Source organism: Etheostoma spectabile, chromosome 7 (genome assembly GCF_008692095.1).
Source record: "Etheostoma spectabile isolate EspeVRDwgs_2016 chromosome 7, UIUC_Espe_1.0, whole genome shotgun sequence".
Lineage (NCBI taxonomy): Eukaryota > Metazoa > Chordata > Actinopteri > Perciformes > Percidae > Etheostoma > Etheostoma spectabile.
This window is the reverse complement of record NC_045739.1, coordinates 13,346,428-13,362,657: the sequence shown is the minus strand read 5'-3', so window position 1 is coordinate 13,362,657 and position 16,230 is coordinate 13,346,428. Positions and strand designations below refer to the sequence as shown.

At 38.0% G+C, this 16,230-nt stretch overlaps 1 protein-coding gene across 1 annotated transcript in view; it reads right to left on the bottom strand.

The window, feature by feature from the left end:
- Nucleotides 1–16,230, bottom strand: part of cntn3a.1 (contactin 3a, tandem duplicate 1) — a 79,639-nt gene that overhangs the window by 46,932 nt on the left and 16,477 nt on the right. The window contains exons 3-5 of the mRNA XM_032520800.1: nucleotides 15,939–16,071; nucleotides 12,997–13,172; nucleotides 3,462–3,557 (exon numbers count right to left, since the gene is read on the bottom strand). Of these exons, the coding sequence (XP_032376691.1) occupies nucleotides 3,462–3,557; nucleotides 12,997–13,172; nucleotides 15,939–16,071 (405 nt within the window). The remainder of the gene's footprint in view (nucleotides 1–3,461; nucleotides 3,558–12,996; nucleotides 13,173–15,938; nucleotides 16,072–16,230) is intronic.

Genomic DNA, 16,230 nt, shown 5'->3' with positions numbered 1-16,230 from the left:
TTGCAACCAAGAGTTAAGAATACCTTTTGTTTTGGTAATTTCTGATTTGATTTTCATTTAGCTGCTGTCTATCTGCTATCTATAGATATGTGATATGCGATATGTGGTTATGTGAAGTCCTAAATATTTAACAGTGTGTTTTACAGGAATATCATTCAGAACACTGACATCACACTCATGTAAGGGTAATGAGCCTTACATGTGTTTTTTGACAATATCTCAAATGTCAATAAACTATGTGTCCTTACCCGGTTTAGGGATAAGTGAAATAATATTATGTTTCATAGTGGTGGTCATCTCTTTCTGCTCCGTATATTCTCTATACATAAAAAGCAGCAGAACCTGAATATATTCATAAAAATCCACATAGAATTCTACAGAGAGCTTGTCTATACCAGGAGACTTTCCTATTTTCATGGAGTGGATAGCTTTCATTATTTCAGCAGCTGTTACATTGGAATCATAAAGTGTTTTGTACGTATTGGTAATGTTCGGGATGTACTTTCTTATTTCTTCAATAAACATTCTGCAAGTACTGAGACTAAACTTTGAAGAGAATAAATCTTTTTTAAAGGCTGTAACAAATTCTGAAATTGAAAAAAGTCAGTAGATTTGGTGCCATATATTAAGAGAGGTTAAAGCTTTTCTTTGACAATTTCTTTTCTCTTGTACAAAAAAATAAGTTGAGTTCTTCTTGCCCTCTTCTAGCCATTTGGCCCGTAATCTTATAAAGGCCCCTCTGGCTAAATCAAAATAGAGCTCATGAAGTTGTAAGCTAAGCCTTTTAATTTCTATATTTTTTTCTTCCTTAATATTTTCTTTAGATAACTCATTTAATCTATGAAGTAATTTACTTTCCATGTGATTTTGATTAGCTTTTAGCAGTTTACATCTCTTAATGGCAATACATCTGGTCTTGTACTTAAAGAACTCCCATTTTTGTTTACATTCCTCAGTGAGGTTAGAAAAGATTTCAGATTCAAGGTCTTTAATACTGTTATTGAAACTTTTATCTTTTAATAAGGCATTACTTATCTTCCAATAACCTCTTAGCAAAGTAGTATCTGCTGGTCGCCCAGTTTAATTATTATCAGCTTGTGATCAGAGAACAGAGCAACTGAATGTAATATATTCTTAACAAACTGAATAGCAGATTGAGATATCACAAAAGGTCAATGATAGATTCAAGTGATGGTTCTTTGCAAAAAAAAAATAATTGCAAATTGTCTATCAAGCAAAGATCAGAACACAAGGAAAGAACCAAATTATTGGCAATAGGACCCTTGTTCAATTTTGCGGGGAATCTATCATCACTGGAATCTACATATTCATTTAAGTCACCACCAAGACTAAATATGAGTCAATATATTTGTCGAGAAATAGTTTGGCATGAATAAAGTTTTGTTGGACGAATTTGAGTTATAACCATAAACATTGCAAATAATAAAAATGACATTTTCCTGCTTCATGACTATCATCACCCATCTTCCTTCTGAGGATTTCACAATTTCTAAATCTTCTCCTTTGAATTTGTGAAAAAGTACAGCAGCCCCTGCTGAATTGTTACTTCCATGGCTGTAGTATATAGTACTCCCCCACTGTAATCTCCAAAATTTGACATCCAGTTCAGTTGAGTGAGTCTCTTGGAGCATTACAATGTCTGCTTTGCTTCTTTTCCAAAATAAAAATAATACTTTGCTCTTCACAGCGTCACACATTTCTCTTACATTTAAAGATAAAATAGACAAAGACTTGAAAGAAAAATCAATAACAATGACCAACAGTTACCTAAACCTTCTCATATGATGACCAGGGTTATCGCGTGATGTCCGCTTCCTGCCAGGCACGCCACTTGGACACAAGTAAGTCCGTTGGCGGCCAGCAAGAGCGAGAGAAAGTTGGAGGTGTCGGTTAGTGGGCAGAATGCATTCATGCATGCACATTTGGTTTGTTATAGTAGCCTCTAGCTGCAGTTAACGAGTCCCCTCCCGGATGGAAACAGCCAGGAGGCAAGCTAAATTTGTGGCAGCTGCAACTAACTTTAAAGTTGTGACAGCCCTGTCGCAAAGAAAGATTGTTGAAAAGGTGCACTGCACATTCTTCGGTATGTATAGTGTACTTTTCTGTATACTGTCATCTAGACAAATGTTTTGCACTTTTGCTTGTTCGCTTAAATAAAAATTTGATTGTAAAAAAAAATATTTTTGGACTCTGTCATGACACTGCTACTCCAGCCCAAGACTCCTGGCAATGCTGATGCTTCATTTTTAGCTTGCTGGAGTGTGTGTTGGCATTTCTACACCTTCCACCAGGGGATGAAAAAAAAATCCATTCCAGTACAAGGCTGCCAAATGTAAGCATATGGCTCATTGTCCCAGCTTTTCTTGTCAACACAAGGCGAGATGTCTCATTATAACATATACATAACAAAGCACTACAAATGTAAGCTTACTCTTACAGTAAGTTTGTAAGTGACTGTGTGATAAAAATAAAAACCCATGAATTAGTGGAGTGATGTTTACCAAATGACACCAACAATAATTTTTGTTTACAGTATGTTACATATATAACATACGCCAACCAAAGCTTCAATGCTAGAGTGTGGAACTTTTACATATAAATGAAAGTTTGTTACATTAAGGTCACACAATGCTGATTATGCCTATCACAGCCTGGGAAAGCTTTCCCGTGCTAGTGCACCGGAAGTATGCCTATACAGCTTTTTTATGTAGTCAGAACAAGTAATTTATAAACTTTACAACAACATTGTTACATGAACAGTACACAAATGTGATGTGTATATAATTACTCACATTCAAACCATAAGAGAATGCTAAAAAGTAAAGAACAGTTAAGGCTTTTAAAAAGAAAAATTAAAGTGAGAGGGATAATTCTAAGGCAGTTAATACTTACAGTAAAAAGACTATCACTAAGCTCTTTAAAACTGATCTTTAGAAATAAAGGCTGAAACAGATTCAGATTACGATTTTTCAACAGTGAAAACTCTTGAATTCAGACTTGCTGGCTGGTAGATTTAAAGTCCCACTTTGTGTAGGAGTTTACACTGGATGCTAACTCCCAGTGATAACGTGATAGGGGCAAAGGGCTGATGTAAAGCAAACAAAGCACCTTCAGAAAAAGCTCTATTACTCAGGTTGGCAGGGCCCTAGCCACAGACAGCCTCTCCAGTCTGCATGCCAAAGTTTTTCCTCACTCCCATTGAAAATCAGGCTGACAGGCCAGAGTGTCCCAAAGTAAAAATGACTCACTCCACTGACCTTAACAATACAAACAAACAGCCAAGACATCTGAGGGGGAGAGCACAAACATGACTTCCACTTTGTCCAGATAAACACAGAGTAGATGAGTCTTCACTGTTTTTTGTTGAGCATCAGCACAATTGACTGATTGTGTAAGGTAGCAATTATAAGGATGAAGAACTTTAAAATAGGCAATCTTACCTCCAGTGTGGGGTGGTGGGCCACACAGTAGGACCACACCTTGACCTTCACGGACCCTCACTGGACTTCTTCTCTGGGTCTTGAAGTTCTCCAAATCTGTTAACCACAATACAGAAGCAACAAAGCACAAATAATCAATTCATTTTTCACAAAAGCTATAGACACAAAGAACATGCAGAGTTGTTTACAGAGGTAAAAATGCACTGCAGGTCACATCTGTGGCTGTTCAATAATTTTAATATTTGGTTGGAACACAGCTACAGACCAGAGTGCAATATGGTGCATAACTTTTGCATGAAACATGCAATGTTTGCATAAATGCAGACAACGTGCTGTAAAGACCATAACACTTTTGACTAGCAATTCTGCAAGTATAAGTCACACATGAGTGAATTTAATTGGAACTGCGTATTGTTATCACTTTCTGTGTTTCATCCACTGCACACAGACCAGTAACAATTAAATGACTAAGACTGAAACATCATTTGTATGGAGACCGATTAGTTGTTGACAACCTGCTGAGAGAAAGCAAATACAGACAGCAATCCTTGAACACTTTTCTTTGCCTGCTGTGTATCTTGGAGATATGGTAGGCAGTGCAGCCAAATACGCGACTGCCATATAATTGCATAATCAAGACTGAATTCAAAAACAGGGACAAAGAATGAAAAACTAACACCTCCTGCGTACAAGCACAGCAGGATGAGCCTTTGTATAATAAATACAATACGTGATCTTTGTAGACCCTGAGTAATGGAAAACTGCATCCAGTAGAAGAGTGTTACATTATCACAATTGAAAGCAGCTTTTTATTTTGGTTCACAAATGATTTAGCGGAAAGCTTCTGTATGAGTTCACAAATTAAAATTATATTAAGTATATCATTATGTTTTTCTCTTATTTGGTGCAGACAGATTGCGTGGATGCTTCAGTGGCCAATTCTAAGTCTATGGCCGATTAATGGGTAAAAATCGCATTAAGCCTCTCCGTGCATTAACAGATGGAACACAGTTAGGGTCCCTTTGGACCAGCAAGCCATGTAGATCCCTCTGGATATGATGAAGCTCGGAAGTGAATGTAAGAAGTGTATTAACTTATCCTTTATATGCTGCGTGTGCCAGAAAGTTTGTAAAAGCAATCATTTAATACTATTAATGAAATATTTTTCTTACTGTGACATGTCAAAATATCTGCTGTGTGGCCTGAGACAGCTGTTGAAACATCTCACTCAAAATCACAAATGTCAACCTGCCAGTGGTGCTGTATAAAAATGCAGGGAATCACCAGTCAGTAGGATTCATCCTCTGGGGACGATGCATGTCTGTACAAAATGTCAAAACAATCCATTAAAGGGTGGAACAACCAACTAGTATTGGCATTACATGTGCATCTCAAAATAAGGAAGTTTTATTTTAAGTTGCACAATTTTTTAACTGCCTCAACATTTTTTGCTTAACGAGCAGCCAAACAGGCTATTTGATGACATATTAAACTATAGCTGCTCTGGCAAGACCCGACTTGTCGAGTCAGACAGTACATCTGAATGCTGATAAGAAATAATAGAGTTAAAATCAAATATTTTGCTATAATGAAAAAGAAATATAAAGCCAGATATTTCCTTTTTTTGTGAAGCTCTCCTGATCAATATTCCTTTGGAGTATGGTCGGGCGTAAATGAGCTCGACATACTAAAAGCCAACAATGCCTGACAACCCAAGCTGTTCTGCACCCCATGGATGATCTTATCCACCCCATCACGGCTCTGCACCTCAATGTGCTTCTCCATGGCAGGGTTAAGGCTATTTTGAGTGCTTTCAGATCCATGAAATTGGATGTGAATTTGCATTTTTGTGCTACAATGTGACCCATTGTAATGAATGAGAGGCGACTGTAGAGAAGAAAAATTGAAGCCATTCTGTTGGAGTGTGAGCCAGAGGGCAATTTGTGATGTGGTTACATTCGTCATCTAACCCTTGAACAAAAGGCATAAAGTTTTAAAAACTTTCCAAAATGGGCTTTATTGGAAGTTACCTAGCTAGGGTATAATTTGGCTCCTTTAAGGGGTTATTCTGCATTTCTAATGAGAGCTGACCAGTCGCAGCCTGTTTGTATAGAATACAGTCTTAAAAAACCATGAACCCTTTTATCCCCCTAATCAAAGAGCATTGTTAACAAAAAATACTTCATTTTAGATTTGACGGAAAATAGACTGGTAAGTATGAATGGTTATTATCATCTGATAAATGTGAAATGGTGTCTCTAACACTACTTTCCATTCCACAAGTGGGGAACTTGGTATAAGCCTATGTAATTACAACCAAAGCTGACAGAAATTTGGCCAATGGTTTTTGATGCATTCTGTGATTACACAGACCTTATTATCAGCTGGTGGCTCAAGATGAAATACCAGGGTATTACAAAATCCTCAATCCAATGACCAAGATTGTAGAAATATTTTACACTGGACCAAAGTGTTGGATTGGCAGGCCAACTAACATTGCCATCCCTAGAGAAACAAATAAAAGGGAACCACATAAATATAGAAAAAAATGCCAAAAACATGCTAGTGGAGGTTTCAAAAGTGCCATCTCCCTTTTCTTACCAATCGAAAGTCATGATTCTTTGAAGCTGCCGTGTTGAAACAACCAAGGCCATCTGTGAGTTGGTAATGAGTTAGTCAGCTCCCACCCAGCTGTAGTCAAACAGTTAATGGAAAGAGCCTTGGAACCATTTTAATTGGATGACATTTAGAGATTTGTCATCTTCACCCACTAACACTATCATTCTATAAAGTCTTTTTACCTAACCACTTACCTTTCCTGAATTACTTAAAAAGGCATGCAAGTGCATTTTAATTCATCTAAAATTCAGGAGTCTAAATAAAAATGATAAAGTTGTGGTGCAAAGGCATGACGTAGTTGTGTTTTACTTGTCACACTGTGTTATCTACATACTTTACTGAAAGAAAATTATACTTGCACTCAAGACTAATTCCAGTTCTTAAACTAACGCACCACCTTGTCTGACCACCAGACTCTATTTGGCTGCCTAATGCAGCTCTGTCATACTACCACCAGATTTGATGTTTGATTTTACTCATTTTTTCACATATGGATGGTGTCCTTTTATGTAGTTGTTTTTAAGTGTGGTTGTCTTTTTATGTTGTCTCCCTGCACTGAAAGGCACTTTGTGTACCATGCATACAAACAAATTATTATCATTATTAATACCATCATGTCTTGGTCAAGTGCAATGGCAGGATAATGTGTAATACCTATGTATGTGTTTAGCCTGGGAGGAAAGCTACACAAACACATGGCAAACATGTAAATGCCACAGAAAGGACAAATCAAACTTTGTAAGGCCACAATAGTAACCACTCAGCCACCAAGAAAATTATACATATGATAACAACATTGGAATCTGCTCAAATCTGATGAAAGGTCCCATGCAGCACTTTAATAATCATTTACTATCAAATGTATCTGAAAACCTCAATAACCCCGCTAAATTCTGGAAGCAAATTAAGTCTCTGTCTGATTCCAATTCTTCGTCTGCAGGTCTCCCACAACATATTTTTGTAGATTCAGTTGAAATTAAAAACAAAATTGACATAATTGAACACTTTAACAATCACTTTGTATCAGCTGGCTTTATCTTAAATGAGTCCAAATCAAGTTATCAGTGCTCCGACTCCAGCTCTGAAACACCACCGGCAACCTTTGTTTTTAGACCCATTTTTAAAAAGGATGTTTGTATTGCTCTTAAAGCTATTGACCCAAAAAAATCAGCAGGACCAGACAACCTAGAACCTTTCTTATTAAAAGTTGCAGTTGAATTTATAGCTAAGCCTATAGCATACATTTTTAATTGTAGTCTGCAGACAAATTCAATTCCTAAAATATGGAAAGCAGCCTATGTGCTTCCTTTGTTAAAGGGTGGCGACCCTTCAGATCTTCAAATTATAGGCCAATTTCCAAACTCTGTATCTTGCAAAAATTTTGGAGTCAAGGAAACGTCAATTAAAAGACTACTTGGCAGAGCCAACATTCTAAGATGTCCAGTCAGGTTTTAGAGCTGGACACAGCACTGTTACAGCAAATTTGCTACATCAAATGACATCATAAATGCCTTGGACCAGAAGCAACACTGCGCTGCATTATTTGGGGTCTGTCAAGATTTGACTCAGTGACCATAAGCTATTACTAGATAGATTAATTAACATTGGCATAGGAAAAACAGCTATTACTTGGTTCAAAAACTATCTTACAGAGCGAAAACAATGTGTTTCTATAGTGGTCTTTAATCAGACTTTTTAGAAATTTCTATGGGTGTTCTCAAGGTTCGATTTTAGCCCCCATTTATTTTCTTATTCATAAATAACATTGGAAAGGAGTGCAAACTGCTAAACTGCACCTTTATGCAGATGATACTGTGATATATTCAGTTGCCTCTTCACTGATCAAGCCATGCATGACTTCAGTTGGCCTTTCAACAGCTTCAAGTTTCTCTACATGGCCTTAAGTTAGTGCTAAATACTAAGAAAACCAAATTTATGACGTTTTCAAGGGCTCGTTCCCAATCCCCAGATAATATAACTATTAACACATTAAGTGGAGACTTAATTGAAAATGTTTAATCATATAAGTATTTAGGTTTTTGGCTGGACAACAAACTTTCTTTTAAAGTTCATGTTGAAAAACTTGTAAACACTTGTTCAGGCTACTTTTTTAAGTGTTTTGGACTATGGTGATGTTGTCTACATGCATGCTGCCTCTAGTACTTTCCACCTGTTAGATTCTGTTTACCATAGTGCTCTGCGCTTCTTAACTAACTCTTATTTCCGTACTCATCATTGTACGCTGTATGAACTGGTAGGCTGGCCGTCACTAAGTCTACGTAGACAACTTCATTTTTATATTTTTCTATACAAGGCCATGTTGGGTAAACTACCGGCATATTTATGTAATCTCCTCAGCTAAATTCCAGCCATTTCATCTCCGTTCCACCAGGTGGTGCTCTTACCAGGTTCCAAGGGTTTTTACTGAGCTGGGCAAGAAAGCCTTCTCTTACTTTGCTCCATGGTCTTGGAATAATTTGCAAAACTTGCTCCATAATCTAGTCCCATTGAATGAATTTAAGGCATGTTAAAATGGCAGTAATTCAAAAAAGTAACTGCCCTATGTGACCTGTCTTTCTCTATGTGAGATTGTCTGTGCTGTATTGTTTAAATTGTAACTGGTGTGCCGTTCTGGCCAGGTCTCCTCGAAAAAGAGATTTCAATCTCAAGGGACTTCCTGGTTAAATAAAGGTTAAATAAAAATAAATAAAATAAAAATAAGTAATTGCCAAACTGCCAACTGTAGATTGGAAATGTTTACCAGCTGCTACACTGCACTGAGTGTCATTACAGTACTGTAAGCCGTGATTTATGGAAATTCATCTGGATTTTCACTTCAGAAGTAACAACTTTATACAGGTCTAAATGTTATACTCTCTCAATGAAACAAACACTAAACAGCTAACATCAAAGAAGGAATGAGGTTGTTCAGGAAAACAACAAAACATTTCCATGCAGTCCTAATAGAAAACTCTGACATGCAGCCAAGTAAAGTATAGAGGCACATTCTTTTGTAATTACTTGAGAAGAAAAATAAAAGCAAGGTTTAATAATAATAAAACACAATATCTGGGGCATATTAAAATGAAACCACAGAATCTACAAGACAGTTGGTGGAATTAATTGAGAGAGTTGATGTTTAGCCTGTTGAATTATGCTGTCACCATGCTGAGGGATACCTACCACTGTAAATTACAGCTAGCCATTCTTTATGCAATATTTTCCTTTTTAACATGGATACTGGAAAAACTTATTTCGGAAGTAGAGTAATCAAGGTCTTTATTAGTCATGTACACAACATTGTCAATGCAAACATTACGCCTCAGGCATCTCAATTAAATGCTCATTAAATAACTAAAAAGAAAATCACGCAATAAAAGCAACATCTGAATCTAAGACAACAAAATAGTGCAAGTTAAGATGTACGGTTAAAATATTAACAAATAAATTAAGAATGACGAGAGAAGGGTTACTAATCAATAAGTGAAGCTGTGTAAACTCAATTACTGGCTACATGAATAATTAAAGTAAAATCACCAAGTCACCAAAAATCTGCAATCAACAAGCTGTCATATGTTGTTACCATGAAGGTAAAATAAATTAATAATACTGGTAGGTGGTGAATCTTCTTATCTTTGTCTGCTTCTCATCTTCCATCCCTCTTTTCTGTTCTAAATGGGTCATGATGAGTGAACCCCTAACAGTGAGTGACACACGACATTTGAGGAGTGATAAAAATTAAAGGGGACTAATTCTTACAGAGCGCTGCATCTGGTGTCTCCTGACAATTACAACACTGTTGTGAAGTACTCCATTCAGAAAATACCCACTACCATCCTCCCTAAAAGAGGATTTGAAACCCAGGTTGAGCATTTAGTATCACAGTGCTGACGATAAATGTTATCGTCCCCTCTTCAGATGCTCTCCAGCTCAAAACAGACTTAATTTTAACCTGAGGCAAAAGCAATGATTAAAAGGACAGGCAGTTAGGTTAGACTAGTTCCAGTAAGAAAAAAAAAAATAATTCTGTGCAATTACAGGACTGAATTTGATAGGAAGAAATCATGAGCACCAAGATACAAAGAGTCGCATCCTGTATTGCTTTCATAAATACAGCTATTTCACCCTTCATTAAACCTTACACTCTGTTACATTGTAGGCTGTAGGATGTTCCTTCTTCAGGACAGGCATCCTACATGTATACACTTAGCCGATTTTGCAGGCCTTGCAATCTGTGTTATAATGTTGTATCTTGCATCAGTGAAAATCCTTATACTTGCACCAAAAATGTCCCATGGAGATTAGGAAACTCAATCTGGCTCGATAACCAACTAGATTATTCCTTCCAGCACTCCCAGCAAGCGAGCAGAGCCTTTTAAACATTTAAGTCTGTATTGTCAACAGGATCAAGAACCTTTATACTTTTAGAGGTTTAAACCCCTACCAGATGGTAACAGAGACAGAGTGTTATATCATCAATCCTCCAGAGGATTAAAAATGTAGGCTATCTTAATTCTTATGTATGCACTACACATGCATGCAACAACAGCTTGATGTTATGGGGCATTATTAGTTGGTGCAAATCTTAGATATTGATCTTGCTCACTTGTTCCTCGGCAAGGACTTCCATGAATAAATACCCAAATATAGATTACATTGTTAAAGAAGGTCCATAGTGTGTTTGATAATGAGCATGCTGTAATCACTTTTCTACATTTGTTTTCTGCTGCAGTGCCTACAAGCATTGGTTTTAGGCTATGGACCTTATACGATTACTTGCTACACATTATTGTAGATGCATGTATTAGTCCTTTACCTTGGTCTTTGTCTCACTAAGTCAATGCAACACAGAGAGAGGTGTAAGCCCCTTGGTGTTTGAAAGAGCATATTGAGCTACTCTGAGTCAGAGTCTGTTACAAAAGACACAATACTGACTCTTATAACAGGCTGCTTCTCCATGAATTATTCCCTTGACCTGAGCCCCGCTCAATCATAGAGCACACTTAATTAAGTTAAACCAAGAGCAATAAATAAGATGAATGACACATCAGCACTGATGCTTGTCCTCATCTGTTGACAAAAGCAGCGGGTCCCAGGTCAGGCCCAGGCAATGGATGAGACCAATCCCAATGACATACAGTACAGTTCAGTTCGGGCCTCGAAAATTGATAGGAAATGTGTATATGATCAACAGCCTGCTGGCAACTCAGGCCACCACTTTGCACTACATGCTGAAGATTTAATGCTGCTTTGTGACAAAGAAGCACCAAATCGTGGCTAGATGGATACCTCAGGTGCTCTCCCTGCCAAGGATCATCTCCACATCTGCTATAGCAGAGAAAACAGACATCAGAATTCAATCTAGCTGCACCATCTGTTCACAGATATCAGGCCTGTCATTTGCTATGGGCTGCCCATCAAGAGTGGAGGCCTCAAGTTCACCTTGCCATCAGAGATGCCTTAGACTCTAGTCTTATAAAATGTGATGGATGAAGGCGGCAAAGCATCAACTATAAGGGGTCTGTCAAGGCCCACCACACAATCATCACAAGGGTGTAAGAAGTTTAACAAGAGTGAACACCAGCACTGAAGCTTTAATCGGGTTAAAAGGATTAAAAAACATACCGTGGTCGGTTAATTTGTGTTTTGTCATTATTAAAGGAACACACCACCGTTTATTGAAATAGGGCTTATCATGGTCTCCCTTAGCTGTAGATAGTTGGGCCAATGCATTTTTGTCTCAGTGCTTTATGTGTCTTTATGTTGCCGGTTAGCATTTTGTGAGTAAAAGTGAGCCAACAAAAAAAAAAAAAAACTAATTACTTCTTGTGGCCTGCATATTCAGAACGAGCACAAATTGCAATTAAGACTAGACAATTTCCTAGGCAGATACTGATTTAGGACTATATTGGGTGGAAGCACAGCCAAAGCACTGCTACATGGCGCCGAGATATCATGCAGCAACTCTGTGTGAGCACAGGTCTAATATGGGACTGCGGGATGCCTCACATCCTCAGGCTGTTGAGAAATGACAACCTCCTCCTCCTCTCATTCTATTTCAAAAGCACACAGCTCCTCTTCTGACAACTCTGGTTCGTAGAGGCACACTTCTGGATCTTGACTGTCTGAGAAGTCATCCTTTCCGTCTCTCACAAAATCCACCACGTTTGTCGCCATTCACTGTCAACTGTAGGAAAAATAGCCAGCTATTCACGTTGGGTATGTTGACGGAAGTTGGGGGGTTTAAGGTGCTGCGGGATCTCTGCACCCATGTAGCAATGCTTCGGCTGTGCTTCCACCCAATATAGTCCCAAATCAATATCTGCCACGGAAATCGTCTAGTCTTAATCTACAATGCTATTTGTACAGACCACAAGAAGTAATTTTGTTGTTGTCATTTTTTGTTGGCTCACTTTTACCCACAACATGCTAAGTGTTGTGCCAGTGTTGCACCGGACTAAAACAATGCATTGGCCCGCCTATCTACAGCTAGGGAAGACCGTGATAAGTCCTATTTTAACAAACGGCGGAGTGTCCCTTTAGCTTTAACAGTATCAGCCTACTGTATGTGTCTCTTGTAGCTGGTTGTTTTTCATTAAAGAAGATCAGGTCTGACAATAAACAATTTCCAGAGAATCCTACTGGGTCATTATACTTTCAGTGAACCAGAACGTCTGATGTTTAATGATATTTTTACTTTCTAACACAAACAAAGACTGAAATGAACTCAAAAGAACCAAAGTTGAATTGGGGTGAACTAAACTCTGAAGTGAAATAATAAAACTGAAAAGAACACAAATTTCTCAAGACAATAAAACAAAACTATTCTATTATTGTGTTTTTGCTCTTTAGAATTGGGTTATTACCAATCATTCTGAAATGACACATTGTTTAGTAAAATATAATTTGGACTTACATGCAATGTGCAGACTGGCCTCTCTGCTGACAATGGTGCCAAAAGAGTTTGATGCCAGGCACTGATAGATGCCAACATCTTCCTCTTTATTCAGATGGCTGATGCGTAAGTTTCCTCCCATAAGAGAGTAATGGGACCCTGGTCTGGGCAGGATGAAAGAGTCATTGAGCTTCCACCTGGGAATATAAACACATGATACACAACAAAACATTCTTAATACAGAGAGTTAAAATGCTTTGTGAGTTTTCTTTTTCAGACTAATTGATGCGGATGCAAAGAGACCAATTAATGTAAACCGACCAAAATAACACAGTCTGGTATGTGTTGCAGAAAAAACTATTTAAATGATTATTACTGAAAGGAGAAGCAATCAGCAACAGTCATTTTAAAAGACTGTCAACATCTATTCACTTTTTTTCTCACTTCAAACACACAAAAAACAAAAACCACATGTGGGAGGCCTTTTCACCATGAATGAAAGCCTCCACTCCAATCACAGTGATTTTCAGACGGGAGGGCAAAGCACCAGGACTGCTCAAACAAAATGGGCACATGTAAAGCACATGATGATGGTGCTTTTTGATTAAACCTCTTGTTTTGAATAATATGGGAGTCCAGCAATTGTGTGTGAGGGAGAGACCAGCAAGATGCAACTGCCAGCAATCAGCTTTTAACTGTACAAGATGTCTGTGTGGCTTGATTTAGGAGACTTAATGTTGTTCACTTTGCATAATTAAGGCTTATGGTCTAAGAAAACCTGCTGAGTTGATGATGCCAGTTCAACCAAATGCAGCTTGTGGCCATAACCTCTTTAATGATTACACACACACTACAAGGCTTAGTTTCTGTTCACTGTGAACAGCAAATACTTTACAACACAAAAGCAAAACTTGTTTTGCAGGAAACTTTCTAAATATATTCAGATCCATTTCATCAATTCAATAGGTTGTAATATACCCAGGCAAAGTTAGTGTTTGCATCAACACTTTTATTCTCAAACCAAATCACAGGCAAAGGGAAAGAAAATTACAAAAAAGAAAATAGTAAACAAAGACTAATATAAAAAGTGACAAGACCTGCCAGAGGAGACTCTCAAGAAATAGTTTTCATTGAGAAACAAAGCAGAATTAGGTTGAATGGTAGCTCCTTGGTCCTGATTAGATTTTCAAAGCTCTCTGAGAAAAAGAAAGCTTGAGATTTCTATTTCTGACTTTCTTCCTCCTTTTTCACTGGCAAGGATTTAGACAAAGACAGCGGGAGGCAGGGTTGAAAAGACAGGGGAATGGAGGGATATATGCAGCGGAGCGGCGCTCAACGTCAGATTGGCTGATTAGATGGATTTAGTGATTTGGTGTTGCAGCTGGAACTGGTCCATGAGCTCCAGATGAGACAAATCAAGGGGCCATGGTGACAACTTGGAGTGGGGGATTTATGTGGTAGTAGTTATGGGTAGTCTTAGACAAACTAATTTGTCCTTGGCAACCCTGAAATGGACCTGCCTTCATAAGCAACAGTGAAGAGCTACTCAAAATGTGGTGTCCTGCTGCTGAACCTCGCAAAGACCCGGAACTCATTTCCCAAGCTGGCACAAGTTGCCTTTGGTTAAAAAAAGTAAATTGCCAAGGCGATGACAACACTATGATGTATGCTGACTGAACTAACAACGCAGCAATATGTCCATCTAAATATCAGGCCCATCATTAATAGGGATGTAAGTATGATATCATAACAGCTTGTGATCAATCTGAAAATCACTTTTTAATGTGGTATATCAACTGCCACAGTTGGTGGCACTTGCTGTAATTAAAGAGCTCATTAAAGCAAAATGGGATTTGACATGGATTCGGGCAAACTCTCAGAACTTGAACTCAGAAGGGCATAAAAGACTTACAGATTTGAACTCATGAACTGGTTTTGATTTCAAAAAGTCTGACTATCCAGACAGTGAAATAGCGACTGATTGCTTAATACGTATTTCCTCCCATCCAAGTGATAAAATATTGTACATTTATTTCAATTTGTGCCCATTAGGTATAACACCAAGGATCTTCAAGCTACATTAACAGCCACATATGCTGATGTTATGAGGGATCGTTTCAACCTATTACACATTAAATGCTTGGCATTGCAATTTGCATTTAATTACACTGACAAGAGTACAACAGCAATGTGGCCTGATTTGATAGATTATAAATTAATAGCTTATGCGCTTGATGTACTTTAAAGGAAATAATTGTTTGTCATTTGTTTTCATTTGTTATCATTTTAGCGGCAGAGGAAGTGGACATCAATTTGTTTCTAACACAATAGCTGCTCAACCTCACAGGGCCAGGGTACTGAACAAGGACAAGCAGCAGTTGTTTGGCACCTCAGTCCATCAAGTAATTTGAATCATGTTTATCATGTAGTGATAACCTCCAAATCAGATGCCCTGTGGCAATGTCTGTGCTGCTGTGGGTAATAATGCTGCACATAAAACATAACTAGCAGAAGTTGAGGAGTCTTCCGCCATTTCATATCTGGTATATGAAATATACTCCACTGGTGTTTCTCCTCCAAACTCAATCTCTGTCCTGATAGAAGCAGAGTTTTGGTACATGATTGTCTTGGGTCACTTGATCTTTCCTTTGGTTAGTGATACTGATTGCAGGAAGCTCTCAACGTGAATTCTACAGCAGATAAATGTCCAACAGCCAATGCAAATATACAATGGACCAACAACTGAGGCCAATTAATTAATGATTCTAAAATTAACTATGACTGACAGTGACGCCAAGTGCTGCAGGCAGTGAGCAGCAGCAAGCCATAAGGTCAACGAATCCTCATTTTCCCCAGGACAATAAATCCAGTTATACTTGGTTTTTAGTATAAAAGTTGAAATTAAAAGCTCTAATAAAGTTCGATGTAAATACTGTGCATTAAGCCATGCCTAGAGGTGTTACCTGTAAAAGGGCGGTGGATATCCTTGGGCCTCACAGCTAAACACCACCTCTCTGCGGTTCTCACCAGGTTGAAGGGGAAACACCACACTGCCGGGTTGTTTGGTGAACATAGGCCTCAGCAGGTCTCCGCTTCCTGGGTGGAGAACCAACAAAACTACATTAGCTTGGATGTCCTGGTGAGCTTGAAAACCAATTTTTAAATTTTTCTGTTGGCAAAATAAATTATTATTTTTTTTTGTTCTTTTTAAATGTGTTCATTTATATTTAAAAGTTACTGTCTCCAGACATGTAC